The sequence below is a fragment of the Solea solea genome, chromosome 3 (genome assembly GCF_958295425.1).
Source record: "Solea solea chromosome 3, fSolSol10.1, whole genome shotgun sequence".
In the NCBI taxonomy this organism is placed as follows: domain Eukaryota; kingdom Metazoa; phylum Chordata; class Actinopteri; order Pleuronectiformes; family Soleidae; genus Solea; species Solea solea.
In genome coordinates, this window is record NC_081136.1 from 17290020 (window position 1) to 17307435 (window position 17416).

Below are 17416 nucleotides of genomic sequence, written 5' to 3' on the forward strand. Positions count from 1 at the left end.
TCCACTGTAGAAAGGAAATTGTCTAAACAAGGCTGTAAATCTTGCTGACCCTGACAGGATATTATACCTTATTAAATAAGGCTCAAGCTGATTTAGCATGTCAAATCTCAGAGAAATGATCACACCAAGTTAAAGCAACACAATGTAAGATTTCTACGGCTGTAAAGTCCCAGTCGACTGGTGGATTTATGAGTCGATAGGTTCTGACTCGACTAAAATTCTGACTAAAAATTGATTTCACACAATTTTCTTTGGTGAGCCAGAGATCTTGGAATTTACCCCCCACCGATTAGTCGAAATTTCAGGGCTTCAGTCAACCAAGAATGTCTTTGCTTGATTACAGCCCTAAATATTTCTTCCGTGAAATAGGAAACAGCATCGTTATTGGATTATCAAACATCAGTTTCCAAAAGAATGGCACCCCTGCCAAAGCCTGAGCAGGTCTGCATCACCTGCATTGGCACTATGGACCTTTGGGTTTTCAGGTTTGGAATGGTGTTTTTTTTGCATTTCCTTTAGGAGTGGTACCAAAAAAACCCAGCTCCTACCGTTCCATTTTTTGTCACCCTTCCCTTGGTTGTACCAGAGTAAATGGTGCAGTACAACCTGACAGGCTCTTACTGGTTCCACCCACGACAGTCAGCTGATTGGGCGACAGAAAAACGTCACTCCCTTTACAAGCAGTTGGTGTAAATATGCCATGGAAGTCGAGGCAAACGCCCTCAGTCTATTTTCATACAAAGCTTAACGTCTTGTAAAGACAAACAGCCACAAACTGAGCCTGAATAAAAAGAGCTGCTGGATGTCCCGCCGTATTCAATGCGTCTGCAGAATTATTCTTTATGGCTCATGTTTCAGTCCCAATAGTGTTTCCCAACTGTAGGGGGACCCTGAGAGCAAATCCTACATTGTGTTGCTTAAAATCAGATTTTTTTTTTCACTCTCTGGTGCTCTCACTTGCCATCTCTCCCTCTCTCTCTCTCTCTCTCTCATGCTAGACTCAAGGCTGCAGTGCACTTTCCTGCTTACATAACAGAAGGGAACACAGAGAAATGGTAAAATTAATGAAGGCAAAAAGTGACGGGCTAATGGAGACCGTTTTGGAGTTTGCCAGTTCCAGGCAGATTGCCTCGGGTCAGTTTATGCTCTCACAGCTGCATAAGCCCTGTATGAAACAGTGATTCACGGGGCTATTTACAGTATTCAACCACTTCTTTATGGGAATGTTTCAGATGCTGTTGTTTTAGAGGAAGGATGTTCAGGTTTTGCTGTTCTTTAACAATCAGTAGCTCATGTTTGGCTAATTACTGCACTGACTGAGAAAGATGAGAACCATTACATAAACCAGCATTTGACACGGCCATTAATCTTCCTTGTTCCTATAATTGAACACAACAGAAGTTTCCTTTACGAATTGAGGTGTTAATCCATGTTGTACTTTTTCCTTAGATTGGGACTTGCAGTTTTTTCGTCTGTCATGGGTGTCACGCCTTATTCTTTAGAATGTAGAACCTACAATTACAATGTGCCATGTAATGTTTTGGCAGAGGCTGGTGTTACTCTTGTTAATAGGGGGCTGTTAGAAATTCCACAAGGGGAAAGTTCATAGTGTTTCCATTGTCATGGCAGTAGGAAATGGAGGGATGATGTGTTGGGGCTGCCAGTGTGCCAACAACCACAGCTTCCATGCAAGTTAATTTCTTTTGAATAATGTTCTGCTTGGACTGGCGACCTGTCCAGGGTGTACCCCACCTTTCTCCATATGTCAACTGGGATTGGCTCTACCTCCCCCACTGCGAGCCTTATGTGGAGGATAAAGTGATAGAAAATGTGTGGATGAATGAATGAATAATGTTTGATGCTTTGTCACTTTCATTGGAGCAGATGTGGAGCTGTAAAAAGACGTGGGATTATGGGATTTGTTGTCGCGTTTGGCTGCCCGTGTGTATGTGGGGAGAGCTTCGACAGCAGGATGGGCAGCAAATAATAATTGTGACCCGATAGTGAGAAATACAAACAATAAAAAAATGTTGAAGAGATGAATAAAGCAGATGATTTCATTCAAAGGCAACCAAAATAAAACAGTCTGTTAACTTAAATCGATACATTTAATGGATTTCAAAGTGTTGGAAAAGTTATTTTTTGTGAATATAAGTTTCCCACTTAACAAAATATACAACATGAGATTTTAAGATATTTTAATGCAGAGATTAGTGGTGTCACAATCTCGATGATGAATCAAATACTTATCGAAACAACACCTTTTGAAAGCAAAGGTGGAACCGAGGATTTAACCACGCTAAAAATACAATAAATGTTCTAAATACCTCCGTAATGCCCATTTCTGACAGTTATACACTTTTACATTGTTGTTGGTTTTTTATTTTACGACAGCAGACTAAGCTGAACAGTCCAGTATTTAGTGATTTATAATGCTTTTGATCATTTGCTCAGTATTTGGGACATAGTCATGTTGCAAAATTATTCCCAAACGGTGGAAAATTGCCCCCCTCACAGATTCATATCAGTTCGTGGGTGTTCATTCAAACGTGTTATACATTTCATGGGTCAGCGTGACATAGTCGTTCAAGCACCAAGGCCTTGGCCTCAGGCTAGAGTTGCACAGCAGGTGCTCAGAGGAGGCCAACCTGGGGCCTGTGGTAACTCTATCTCAGATGGGAGTTTTGGAGTGCCCCAGATACCTGTGGCCAGACACTGGGTTTATATTGTTTCAGAAAATGCCCTGAAGCTCAGCTGAGCATTTATTTGATTTGAACCAACTTTGTGTTCAGAGTAGGGGTGGGCTACATGGATTTTGATGATAATGATAATGTCATCAAAATATGTGATTGTAATTGTCTGAGTTATAACTCACTAATTGTTGCTTGCAGATTATTTCAATTGATACAATGTAAAGGGGAAACAACTCTTGTTTATTTTTCTTTAAACTTAAGCATTCAAGTAAAAATTCAAAGATTTATAATTTAACTCATTGTAGAAACATTGAACTATGGGTAAATATTCAGAGGCTCCTCTTTTAAGGTAAATTGTGCAGCAAACAATCAAGAGCAAATAATAAAACAATTTCAAAGACTTAGTTGCAGGGGCTCCCTGTCACGAGGCTAACCAGTGTGGCAGGGAGGATGCCAGAGAGCGGTCATGTGATCACATCTATTAGGGTTATATGCAATGTCATTACTTAAGAATGTAATTTTGCACATCTTTAAAACAACAATCAGGATATTATCTTAGATATGCATGCAGAACAATTAATGAGTAACGATATGCAAGAGAGAGCAAATTACGTGATGCCTGTGAAATGTAAATTCCAAGATCTCTGGCTCACCAAAGAAAATTACAAAAACTGGCTTGCCCAAGATCCCAAGGACAATCACTTGGCCAGATGCAGAGCGTGCTGTAAATCTGTAAAAGTGGAAGCCATGGGTGAAGCAGCTCTTATAAGTTGCCCTCTTTAAATTTGATGGTCTTTGGTCTTCATATTTGAGAGAAATTGGTCCTGGAAAGTTCTTGAAATGTCCTTAAATTTGATGTCAACCAAGGTGTAGGAACCCTGGAAGAAGGACACGAGTGAGGGACCAGAAGGAGGCAGATTGATTCGCTGTGGTGCCTCCTGAAGGGAGAAGCTGAAAGAAGAAGAAGATTTATAACATACTCCTGTTACAGAGCTTTAACTACTGCAGCCTACATCCAAAATACTGTGTCACTAAGCACAGTGTGACACAAATAATAAAGCACAGGTCTAATTACCACCAATGTCACATTTAGGATGGATGGACAATAACATACACATACACAGCCACCAACTCAACAGTCTTTGCTGCTGTCTTACTGCACTTGTTACACCCATGTGCTATACACTCTGCAAGTGGATGTTAATTAAGAGCTTGTCTTGTTTTTCTTTTTTTCTTTTTCTTTTTTTTAACTCTTTAAAGCCTCTGAATTGGAAAAGTCCACAGAATGTGGTCTCTAATTGTGTTTCTTTTCTGTCAGTAAGTAATAAGCCTGTGAGGTGAAGGGTCAAAGAGACATATTAACACATGAGAGGCTTTTGCTTATGAGAAGGCCACTAAAATTCCCTCTATATAGTGGTTTCATTTCATATAGTGGAAATAGTAAAGTTCCTTTTCACTCATTTGATGTCAGCTTATATGGGCAAACATAATTTTTTAGATTCTTTTATATAATTTGATGTTGATATATATCACAGTACTATATAAATCAAATCAGTATTTCTGTAGACTAAAACATAGAAATATGCCAATTCTGATATGATCATGTACTCAAAAAGGACGGAGCAACATAACGAAGACGAGTTAGCTTAACGTTTTTATATGATATGTTTGTAGTCGAGCTGTGATATGCAAACTGTTGCTGGCAAACTTTGCATTTGACTTTTTTATCGCTATTTAGTTTTGTTAAATGCTGCCACACTGCCGATGTCTTTGACATTGATGTTAGAGGATGACTGACTGTAGCTCAACATTAAATAAACGTTCTAAATAGACGTTCTTTAATCTTTCTGTCTCCTGTGGGTTGGGCTAATCCAAAATACTGAAAAAATGGGGGTGTTCTCTTGAACAGGGGTGCTCTGAAAACACCCCCATTAGCACTTGGTACATTCCTCCAGATGAAATTAAATTAACCAAAGACTGTATGAAATTAACACGGCAACAAGTTGACTTATCAGAATTTGAGTTGAACCAGAACGTATCTACCAGTCGACCTAACTGATTCACAGGTCTCTGTGCCAAAGAGAACTCTGATATTATTTGACTCAAGACTTCATTGTAATCTTATGTAAGTAAATATGTGTCAGACTAAATATTATGTCTCTACATCTCTATTCACACACCAAAAACAGCAAGCTTTTGTAACTATAGCGACGGATACACATTAAACCCGGCAAGATAATACACTTGTGTTATTGAGACTTTGTCCTCGTTTTATGTTAATAAACGTGACGTCTCTCTTCTCTATTTTATAAAGTATAATCTATGAATATTGCCAAGCAAACCAGAAACTGTGTGGGTCTGTTACAAATGTTGGGAATTGAATGAGTCACAGATCATAGCAGCAATCTGGTAAATTATCTCAGAGGGAGGGCTGACTCCGTCTCCTGCTGAGAGTCACTCCCCTGGAAGGTACAAAGAACCTTGTTATCAAACGGCTTCGATGTAATGTGGAATTAAGAGTGTGTCCCCACAAGCCTTTTGTCAGTGTATATAAAAGCTCTGCAGACATGTTATCAGCTGTAATAATTACACTTTCCTCCTCTTCTTACTGTTGCAGCTGTCCCCTTCCCCCCCAGTCACCGGCTGACGGCTAAAGAGGTGTTTGACAGTGAGGGGAAGCCCAAAGTGGACGTGCTGAAAGCTCACCTAACCAAGGAGGGCCGTGTGGAGGAGGCGGTGGCTCTGAGGCTCATAGGAGAGGGTGCTGCAATCCTGCGCTCAGAGAAGAACTTGCTGGACATCGATGCTCCTGTCACAGGTCAGGAGAGATTTTCACAGGAGTTAATACAGAGAAATAGACTAATATAAAAATGAAAACATACCTAGGATTAGGGCTGCAACTAACGATTATTTTCATAATCGGTTAATCTGTCGATTAGTCGCTTCACCAATCAAGTAGTTGTTTAGCCCATACAATGTCAAAAATGTTGTTCCCCAAACCTCAAAATCATGATGTTCTCAAATGTTATGTTATCCAGTTTAAATAATTTATTTGTTATACAGAGCAAAAAAAAACCAGAAAATAATCACATTGAAGAAGCAAAAAATCTCAAATTGTCCAAATTTCTCAGGACAACAATAATAATAAAAAAGAATTGTCTCACACACCCAAGTTTGATCGATAGCAAACCCCGTTTCAAAATGCTCTTTGTGATTCACTGTATTCGTATTATAATTATTGATTGTGCTGCACTCAAACTTCTGTCGCGATCATTAGTGTGTCTGTATTTCAATCCACTGTAGGTTTACCAAAAGAATTAACAGTACACCAGTCCAAATCACAATTTAGATCACACTCTGCTTACTTAAAATAACTTGTGCTGCCCCATCTGTTTGTTTTATGTGTTAGGATATTTACTTGTAGACATGTGTTTGAATAGAAACAAATAGAGTGTGTTCTCCTCATGTGTGCGTGCATGCTGAATTTTCTTAATGAAATGAATCATTTAATGGGGTCCTACAGTTAGCCAATACCGTGTATGTTATATTAGGAACCACTCAACTTCAGTTCATCTAGTTTGGCTTGTTCCCACTCATTTGCATTGAAACGTCCTTTTAAAATGGAAAAGCTCGACGGAATATTTGTGATTAAAGAGTCACATTTACTATTAAGCACTGCAGTGAAACTGAAACATTTTCCCTCTTTAGTTTGTAGGATACACATTATTCATCCCTGCATCTGTGGTGGAATAGGCTCACTAATACATATGCTCAGATTCAATCCATTGTTTTGTCTTTCTTCCTGGTCAAGTGTCCCCCATTGTCCCTCTTGGACTGTTCCTCCATTAGACTTTCTGATGAGGTGTCTTTGATGTCGTCTTAATTAGAGGCAGAGACCTACTCAAAGGATCTATGGCAACCCATCATTTCCCAGATCAGCGGGATCATTCCCAAAACGTAGTCCAGAATGGACAGTGCTTATATTAGACAGGCTTCGCTCTTATTTGCATTCCCAATTGTACAATTTCTAACAAAAGCAAGGGTCTGCAACATTTACAGAGGTCCTTATGTTTAGAGAACATCACGTCCAGCTGTTAAAAAGAACAACAACAAAAAAAAAGATGAAAACAGGTTTGTATAATGATTTATGTGCTGCCTATGTCTTTGGGTTTGCGAATGTGTGTGAGATGAAAGGAATAATCGCTCCAAGTAGCTGTGCACCAAGCAAATAAATTCTACCTCAAATGGAAACTCTGCAAAAAGATCCTTCATTTTAAACCAAAACACCCCAATTGAATTTCAATTGCGAGATAGTGGTTCTATTTGTAAAAATCACACAGTAGGAAACTGTCCCCTTGATCACAGCAAAAACAACAACAACATAAACCTCTTTAAGTGACATTGTGTTAATTAGGGCTGCAACTATTGATTATTTTCATAATCGATCGTTTGGTCCATAAAATGGCTTAAAAGGTTGACAACTGTTGGATCAGTCTTTCCCAAAACCTGGAATTGACGATGTTCTCAAATGTCTTGTTTTGTGCACAAACCATACTATTTTATTATTTATTATTTTAATTGGTGTCTTTGTTATATGGAGCAAAGAAACCAGAACATTTAAGATGAACACATTTAAGAAGCTGAAAAATCACAGAAATGTAATAATAAACAATATTGTTGCAGCCCTATCACTAATTAGTATTTGCATACTCAATTATTAATTAGTTACTGAATTATTTTGTAATCGGTTTGATTGTTTGTTTTTTATTAAAATAAGTTTTCAGGTTTCATTTTTTTTCTAGTTTATTTGCTCCAAATAACAAAGAAATTGTGAAAACATTTTCAAATCATTTTTTTTTAGCAAGTATTAAAAAGTAATAGTTGCTGTTTCAAATACGACAATGCCGGCGCAGAAATGTGGAGTTGGACATGTGGGTTAGCTTAAGGTTAGGGTTAGGGTTAGGCCAGTAGTAGTTGTGGTTAAGGTTAGAGTTAAGCCTCCAGGAAATAAATATAAGTCAATGTAATGTCCTCCTGAAGTCATGGAAACCAGACTCTGTGTGTCCGCGTGCGTGTTTGTGTGCGTGTGTGTGCACATGAGCATGGCGACTTTTTTCCCTCCCACTCAACACCTGTGTCTCAACCCCACTCCCACCCAGTAGTCCTTGTCAACAAGGATTTCTCTGTTGCGTGTTCATGTGAACCTGCCGTGTCTCCCTTACTAACACGTTCACAGGCGCCAACCTTTGCTTCCCTCTGTCTGCCATGTATTTAACTTTTTGTTAAAAACGTTTTTCACTCTCAGGGACACTGCCCTCTCTCTCTGTCTCTCTCTGTCTCTCTCTGTTAGCACACCTCCAATGTGAGCTTGACACGGGGTCTGCAAATTAGTATGTAAATATTTATCTTCGATGCAAAGCACCATGACATGCCAGCTACCTCTATTTTCTTCCTGGTTGAGCCAGATGGCCAGGTGGGGTTTTCATGGAGGGAGGAAGGGAAGAGAAGGGTGTGTATGTGTGCGTGTTTGTGTGTGTGAGACGGAACAGTGCTGGCTTAGGACACTGAGTACAAGCTGCTCCTATGGCCTTCGCACAAGTCACCCACCAATAAAGCTCCTCCAGCCACATCACCAGGCAACAGCAAGCTTCTCCACTGCACATGCACTTGTTTGCAGTGTATGTACTCGGCCCCCGTTAGTGACTGGTGTGTAAAAAAACATGAAAACGTTTGATTTGAGGTGTTGAGGTACCTCCACAGTAGAATCTGGTATATTTTTATGAACACTTTTGCCTTAGCTGTTGGTGTTTTATTTAATTCTGCAACAACTACTACTATTTTGATCATCATTAACTCGTTTGAGTGATTTTTAATATAATTAACAAAATTTCACCTTTTTTCTCGCTTCTTAGATGTGAATATTTTCTGGTTTCTTTTCTTTATATAACAACTGCAACTAATTAATTTTGGTTTGTGGGCAAAACAATGTGAGAACATCGTCATTTGCAACAACTTACTGATTTATCGTGAAAATAATCGCCAGTTGCAGCCTGAGTATTGTTTTAATAGTGAGTCTAATGAAATAGTGATTTTTACTCTGAGGACATGTAAACACTTTGGGTGTAGAATTGATTAATTTTATTGTAACTAGGACCTTGATGATGCCATTTGTGTAAAGTGTCTTTACTCTGTGTATCATTACAAGGAGATCAAACCATCAGTTTTATGAAACAGTCTTATAGTGCACACTTATGCGGTTAAACACCAGACGTTAAATTGTTCAAGATTATGCAAATTTATGGCTGATATAACAGAATACTCTTTTTCTGTATTTCTTATTAGCCCTGGGATTTTTCGGCTTTCTAAATGAAATTGAAAATATTCTATGTTCCAATTAATATCTTTGGTTTGTGGACAGAGCGAGATATTTGAGAACATCATTATTTCCAGGTTTGGAAAACATTGACATTGATTGATTGACATTTTATGGACCAAACATGTTATGGTTTTATCAAGAAAATAAACTAAACATTAACCAGTTATAAAAAAATAATCATTTGATGCAAACCAATTAATCAATTATAGCAATCGTTGGTAGTCAATTAGTCTGTATCAGTAATCAATTAATAACCAATTAATCGTTGCCCAACAAAATAAACAATAGAGCCTAATATTTTTCATTTTGTGCATTATCATCATGGTTAGGGCTCTGCAATATATGCATATTATATCTGTATTGTGACATGAGAAAAGATATGGTCTTAGATTTTGAATATCATCATATCATGATAAGGTACTTGTGATGACTGGTTTTAGAATATGTTGCACTGCTAATCATATTTATTATACTGAAATACATTTGTGAAATACGCTAAATTATCTAAATCAAAAAATACATGGACTTGCCAAAATTAAAGTCATTTAATAACACTTATTTAATGTTAGGCCTAATTATTTGTGTTATACTAGAATTTGACCATATTTGTACTCCATTTTCTAACACACTTAAATGTCCGTTATTGGACATTAAAAAGCCAAAGAAATAAACCAGGTATTATCTGAGATGAAATACTGTAATAATTGTATTTTAGGATTGTGTAATTCAGATATTTTAATATAATTAGATTTTACAGTGTACAGTATTGTGGACTGTCATTCTTCTTTGAGAAGCACAAAAATCTCAAAAATGTTCATCTGTTTTCCAGAGAAACAGCTTTATATAGCTTATATATGTATATATATATACAGTATACTGTATATATATATATATATATATATATATATATGTATATATATATATATATACTTAGTTTGCTTAGATTACATCAAATTATTCCATTATGTTTATGAATTAAGAATTTCTATCCATAACAGAAACACATTTTGGTAGCAGCTCTTTTATTAAACAAATGTAAAGGGTCAATCATGGTTTATGTTATAACTTTGAAATTACGACTCGTGGTTTATTCATTCTGCCATGTTGTGTTGTATGTATTTTTACTTTTTAAGGAATTACCTTGTGTCAGAGTCACAAACTGTAGATTTGTACCATTGATAGCAGCTTCTTAAACATCCTATACAGATTCATGTTGACAGCAGACTATAAACTCCGCCCCCACCGTCTCTGCAGGATGTTATCTCTCAGAAAGAGAGCTATCATAAAACCTGTGGTATTGTTATGTAGTCTCAATCCAAACATGAGCTGGCACAGTCTGTATTGCCGTGTATTCCCCCCCCCCCCTCGCTCAACGAGCCCAATCTTTGGAGTGGCCTGTGTAGGTTCTGAAGCCAGGTTGTGTAATGCCCACCACCCACTCAGTAGCTGCTGCCCGCTGATATGCTGCTACTCAGGGAGATCACTGTAGCAGAGAAGCCGGAGATGGCCAGAACAAATTGTTTCTCACTCCAGATAATGTACACCCACCTGCTCTTCTTCTGTGGGCTTTGGTTCTCACCTCGTTTTTGTGTGTTGTGTGACAAGAGGGAGGGAGGCAGAGCGTGTCTGTAGGTGTACTCGAGCAGATTGTGTGTTTGCTGTAATAAAGCAGAGCCGTAAGATGGAGGAGTGAGCCACTGTAGCATTTCTGGTGGATTTGCATCAGCCATTGTCCTCTGACTACAACTCACAGAGATCATTACATCAGGTGTTTGGGTTTTTTCAGCAGTTGATTGAACTCTTGCAATCACGACTCTGTTTTCCTCACCAGCAAGTGACAGTTGTTCTAAAAGGTCAGCTGGAGGGTGCTGTCCTCCCACACAGTGTGTGCGCTTCAGGTGAAATTGTAGCCTCTCACTCCCTCACTGTACTCCTGGCCTCTGAAAATATGAACATATTCTTCATTTCCCTGAAGCTTTTCCCAATACATTTTTTCCACTATAATTATTTTGTTGTTGGTCATTCCTTCAGCCGAATGAAGGTTTTTCAGAACATTTTCCTCACAATAGTTGCTTTTCTTTGTTGCCACTGGTGATGTTCTCAGTGGTTCTTTATCAGGTCAGCCACAGCTTAGATTTGTTTTTGTGTGTGTTTACCTTTCAGTGATAGATACTGCCATTGTGATGTTTCCATAGCAATAACTAGCCTTTAGCCTCTCATATCCATCACCATGTAGAATGAATCTACAGAACTGCTTATTTCTGTTTAATTGCATCTCTAAATTGCAAAAAACATTTGCAATGTTCACAGTCTCTCCATATTCTGTTTTGTGCAAATATAACATGTTCTATTCAAGAATATTCACAACATAAAGTGCAAAATGAATTCAGCCAGTAGTGGCATTACATAGTTCCATAACAGGGTTCCCACCGGTCCTGAAAATCCTTGAAAGTTTGTGAATTAGAAAAATAGTTTTGAAGGAAATTTTAATGTTTCCGAAAGATGCCCTGAATCGACATGGTAATTGAAAGTGCTTGCATTTTGTGCAATAAATAATGGAAGCTGATATTTAGGTAAATGTCTTGTTTGTTACGGCACCACCTACTGTTTCATGCACCCTGCATTGCTTGATGTACGTCGACTAGTTCGATGCAGAACAAACGTTGAGTCGTAATTATTAGCTGTGTTATGAGCACTGCACACTGTCTGTCTCCATGCGGGAACCCTGTAAAAAAGCAATTTTGTTTTCTGTTTCATACCAAACAAAATGCTTCCAGTATGGCTAAAGGTTTTCACAATACACAGTACTCACGTTTAACAGTGCTTGCAGACGCTCTCTATTTTTATTGGTGAGCTTCGTTTCTTTGCTGCCATAGACACTAAATGCAAAATAGTCTCACACAGCAGATTTAAAAGATGCACCCTCGAACATTTTATTTTCTCCTCAACTCGCCAGTCTCTGCTGACATTAACACTCAACGTATCAGTTAATTTAGGAATGATTAATAATCGATAAGTCTGCCTATACCAAAAGATGTTTTGTACTGTATCATCCATGTTAAAGAAACACAAATCATAATAAAAAAAATACCAATCATTTGAATTGTGCTTGATATAAAATGATCATTACTCAGCATGTAATCATGTGCAATTTTAAAACGGATATTGCATGATTTGGCCCAAATGAGACACTTTCCTTTAGAAATTAAATCGGATGAAACACAAGAAGCACCAAGTCTTTCCTTCCTCACAGCTAGACACAAGTTAAAAATAAAGGGCTGTGCTGATTCTCTTAAGCCTTCCTAATTTCATATGAAAACAGTGATATTTACATTGTCAGGGTAAATTGAATGCATAATGCAACCTATTCATACATAGAAATATGAGGTTAACATTATCATAAGATCAGTTTCTGCTTCATCAGTATATAAACACTGTTTTTGTTTGTGTTCTTGCTACCAGAAAAACCTTTTTTGTTTTGTGTGTAGACTGGGCCTGATTGCAAGACTGATTAAGGACATCTTTTGAAATCGGACACAAATTGAAGTTGGTCCCCACTGTGGATTTAAACTGTTACACAGTGTGGGTTTAATAACAAAACAAATGGTAAAGCGTAGGATTACGATACAGTCAAGGAGAACTGGTTCTCAGAGCTGTCTCACGAGCCTCGTAACTGGAGATAATTGCTCTCCGACTCTGTCCTCCAGCTCCGACTAATTGGGTGTCTTCCTGACAGACTTTTTCACTGAATCGTCTTGTAATTCTTGCCGCTAGATACAGTTCATAAAGCTACAAACACCCAAGCAAGCAAAAGGAACGTGTGTCCTTTTCAAATTGGATTGCTATCAATTCACCCTGTCGTTAATCAGATAATTAGCTAATTGCTTGAAGAATAGATGAATTGCTTTGACAACTGATATGGATGCCAGGCTTTTTACTGATATCACTGCAGTACTGTTCATTGTGAATATTGCGGGTTGTTCAGTGCATGTTTTTTGTTTTATTTTATTATTATTATTACTATTACTATTATTATTATTAGTAGTAGTAGTAGTAGTACAAACTATTATTACTACAGCTCCCAGGTGAAGAAAGTGGCTCACAATGAAAAGGCTGATTGCTCCGGGAAGAGTTGCATGTCTGTTAGGGTTAAGTGTCATTCTGTTCACACTCAGTGTGGAGATTTAATTAGTCGCGGCTTGGTATTTGTTGAAACTAACCTTCAGTGATGGTGGGTCAATGCATCAAAGGTCATGGCTAAAACGTATACCATTTGACAGTCTGCAGCGTTCTCCACAGTCCATGTCAACCCCGTGCCTTAGAAATTACGAAGGTTGGCTGAAAAGTTCATAGGCTGAATAAAGGTAGAGTAATGCCAGAGCTTGGCATGCAATAAATTCAACCTTTTATGGTATTAGATACAATGTTACCTTGTAGATAAACCCACATTTGATAGCTAATTAAAAACTTTGAACATTAGTACAAGACATTTTGTGACTATGGACATAATTTTCATACATCTGCAGAAAAAGGGGTTAGCCGCTAAGGAAATTCATGTTGTCATGGTGGCTACAATAGGGAATTGTGCCCCAGCTTTATCAACTGTGTAGAAGTGGGCAGGTGTATTCAAGAGGGGTAGGGAGAGCTTTGCAAATTACCCATGGTCCGGACGTCCTGCCACAGCAATCACCCAAGAATACATCGATGGTGTTCACCACATGGTGATTGATGACAGATGTTTGACTGTTAATCCCATGAAGGAGTATATAGCATTCTGCACAAAGGACTTGCTGAAGATTTCATCTCAGTGGGTGCCACAACTTTTGACCCCCGATCAAAATCACAACAGACTGGTCATGTAGAAGAACTTGGCACGTTTTGAAGCAGATCAAGGACTATCAGGATGAGAGCTTCTATACCAGAGGGGTCCAAGAGCTGCAACACTGATTGAAGAAGTATGTAGAGTCTACATACTCTACATATGTAGAGTCTACATACTTCTTCAATCAGTGTTGCATTGTAGACTATAGGAGAGACTATGTTGAGAAATAAACCACATGGTCTTTTCAGCCCACCCTAGTAGGTACACCCCACACATTGACCAGCACTTTATTTTCAAACACACTTTTACTTTTAGCTAAAGTCAGTCAGTTATCATCTACCGCTTTATCCTCTGCCAGAGGGTCGCGGGGGGTGCTGTGCCAATCTCAGCTACATCGGGCGATAGGCGGGGTACACCCTGGACAGTTCGCCAGACCATCGCAGGGCCACACAGAGAGACAGACAAACAACCATTCACTCTCACACTCACTCCTATGGTCAATTTAGAGTGTCCAATTTACCTATCCCCACATTGCATGTTTTTGGACTGTGGGAGGAAGCCGGAGAACCCGGAGAGAACCCACGCACACACGGGGAGAACATGCAAACTCCATGCAGAAAGGCCCTTGTTCCAACCGGGGCTCAAACCCGGGTCTTCTCGCTGCAAGGCGAGAGTGCTAACCACTACACCACCGTGTGGCCCCTTTTAGCTAAAGTAATTATGGTAAATCCAGGCCTTTATAACACGTCTTCACAGCTCATGTACATTTGTCTGATCAAAAGCAACAGGACACTGCAACAACTGCAGTGCAGCAAATTAATAAAAGTTGTTTTCAAGCCAGGTTTTAACCCAGGCCAGCACAGAGACGAATATTTCAGTGTCAGTTCTGTCTGGCTTCTTGTGGAAGGGAACTGGCTTCAGGAAAAGGCTGCTTGGATGGTGGGCAATGAAATCCAGGGATCTCCTGGAGTTTTTCCAACTAATTTGGAACCAACATCCCAAGTAAAATACCATCAGAAACTCAGGAGTTTTAGTTTAATTAATTCAAAATAATGCAATTTGCAAATTGCTAAGGGTGCATACATTTTTTTTTCTATTTTTGATTGTTGTACTGTAGGTCAATTTATTCATTCATTCATTCATTATCTATCACTTTATCCCCCACATGAGGGGCTTAACCTCTGCATGTTTGTGGACTGTGGGAGGAAACAAGAGAATCCGGACAAAGCCCACGCACACATTGGTGAGAACAGGCGTCATAGGCCACTTCCCTGCTGCGTGGCCTATGTCAATTTAAAAAGTAAAAATTTGAATACGTACACATTTGGAGAAAAATCATATCTTTAGGTTTTAATCCTCGCATTACAGTTTGATTTAACAAAACATTTGTCGCAAATCAAATCAGAAAAACAATGTTTTCCCCAAATGTTTCAACCCTAATGGTCAACCATTGTGGGTTTTTCATTGGTTGTGCTGATTTTTAGAGAGCAGGGCAGCTGGTTTATACTGCCTGTATTATGGCGCTTTTATTTTTTGCAGCCAATGATGTAGGAGGCTTTAATTAGTGATGTTATGTAGCATTGCAGCTGTCTCATAATTATATATTTTTCATGTCAAAAATAGTATCCTGCTCTACTGACATTGGAAAAGGAAGAAAGACTTCAAAACACCATCATTGTGTCCATTAAAAGCATACTATTGTGTAGTTTGTCCCCCAATTTCAAGGAAGTTGATTAAACTACTCAAATTGGATCCACATCTGATGATGCAATTTATCAGTAATAAATAATTAGTTCCAGTGTATCGGACCCCCTCAAGCCAAACTTTAGCAACTTCTCGTTTCCTGTCAGCCAATGATGGTTAAGCAGCAAATCTCCTGTGGCCTCTGTTCTTCTTGTCTCCCCAGGGTGTAATAAAGTAAAGGGGTCACACAGGGTGACAGAAAACCAATTCAGGTAGATTGATTTGCGGTTGCTGATGTCTAATGTGGATCCATTCGCCACAGAAAACTCCCTTGACACCATTTAACAGCCGCCTGCTGTGCTGTTAGTCGGACTGGGAGATATGGGCCAAGAACATTTTCAAAATAAAAATAAAGTTATAATACAGTTACAGTTGGACTCCTAAAGTTTTGCTCCTCAGTCAAAGAAAAAAACACTTCATGGTGTTTTTAAAATGTAGAGTGGAGTCCAAACAATAAAAATCGTTCAATTCATCCATATTCTACCACTTTATTCTCCACACAAGGATGGCGGGGGGATGCTGTGCAAATCTCAGCTGAGATTGGCTGACAGTTTACCAGTCCATCACAGGGCCACATGTAGAGACAAGCAACCATTTAACTATCCACTCTCACACCTACAGGCAATTTAGAGTGTCCAATTTACCTAATCCCCATATTGCATGTTTTTGGACTGTTGGAGGAAGCCAGAGAAAACCCATGCGCACACACGAAAAACATGTGAACTCCATGCAGAAAGACCCTTGTTCCAACCAGGGCTCGAACCCAGGTCTTGCTGCAAAGGCAAGAGTGCTAACCTCTACACCAACTGTGTGGCTCAATTCAATTCAATTGAGTTTTATTTGTATAGCACCGAATAACAACATACATTTTCTCAAGGCACTGTACATAGACAACATCATTGAGAGCAGAGAACCAAGCACTAGACACTTAGGCAATTATGTATTGTTTCTAGGGTTGCATAATTCCAGGAATTCCTTTCCATGGGAATTAAGTTTTCAAAATTGAATTTTGGGAAATTAAAAATACTTGGTAAACAGTATAATACAGCCTAACCTTGGCTAAAACAATCAGATTTGATGTAAATTCATTGAATACCAATGCTATTCCCTAATCACAGGCACATATGATTTCTAAAAACCTGAACTATTGAAGCTATACTGTTGAGCTCATTGCACAAGTATATTGTTTTCAATGAAGGAATTGATTGTTCAGTTAACTAATTAAACGTTGTCAAAGTTCTACTCACAAATTAATCTGTGTCACGTTTTTTTAATTGTATCCTTCTACATGCATGTCGGCTCATGACAAAACAAAATGTTCATATTTGTATATGACACAGTTTCCTATGATTCCCATGGAAAGTTTCCAATTTGGAATATTCACAAAATTCTGGATCTAAAGTTCCTATGGAAGGTTTCTGGTTAATAAAGTTTCCGCCCCTTTACAACCATAGTTGTGTCTCACAATGTATATGCACAATGCTTAAACGCTGATTTTATATGTATTGAATCTTTGTTTTACTCATTAGATCCAGATTATTAAGTTATTGCCCAGGTCATAAAGTTATTGCCCAGTTCTATGTCAAGTGGTGTAGTTATGTACTTTTTAATTAGCTGTTCATAATTACCACATTTATAACCATATTAGCTTCATAGTGCATGTTTAGAAACGGATACCACTGACAGCTTTTCCAGCCAATTAACTTTTAGTCTATTTGGCAAATATAGGTGTGTGTTCACATTAAGTCTTACTAGCTAGTTAAAATGTCTGGTTGGTTGTAA

General features: G+C 38.5%; 1 protein-coding gene across 5 annotated transcripts in view; it reads left to right on the plus strand.

The window, feature by feature from the left end:
* LOC131456093 (protein phosphatase 3 catalytic subunit alpha) overlaps window positions 1-17416 on the plus strand; it is an 83143-nt gene that overhangs the window by 29623 nt on the left and 36104 nt on the right. For all 5 annotated transcript variants that reach the window (XM_058624085.1, XM_058624090.1, XM_058624088.1 and 2 more), the window contains exon 2: window positions 5311-5511. In XM_058624085.1, the coding sequence (XP_058480068.1) occupies window positions 5311-5511 (201 nt within the window). The remainder of the gene's footprint in view (window positions 1-5310; window positions 5512-17416) is intronic.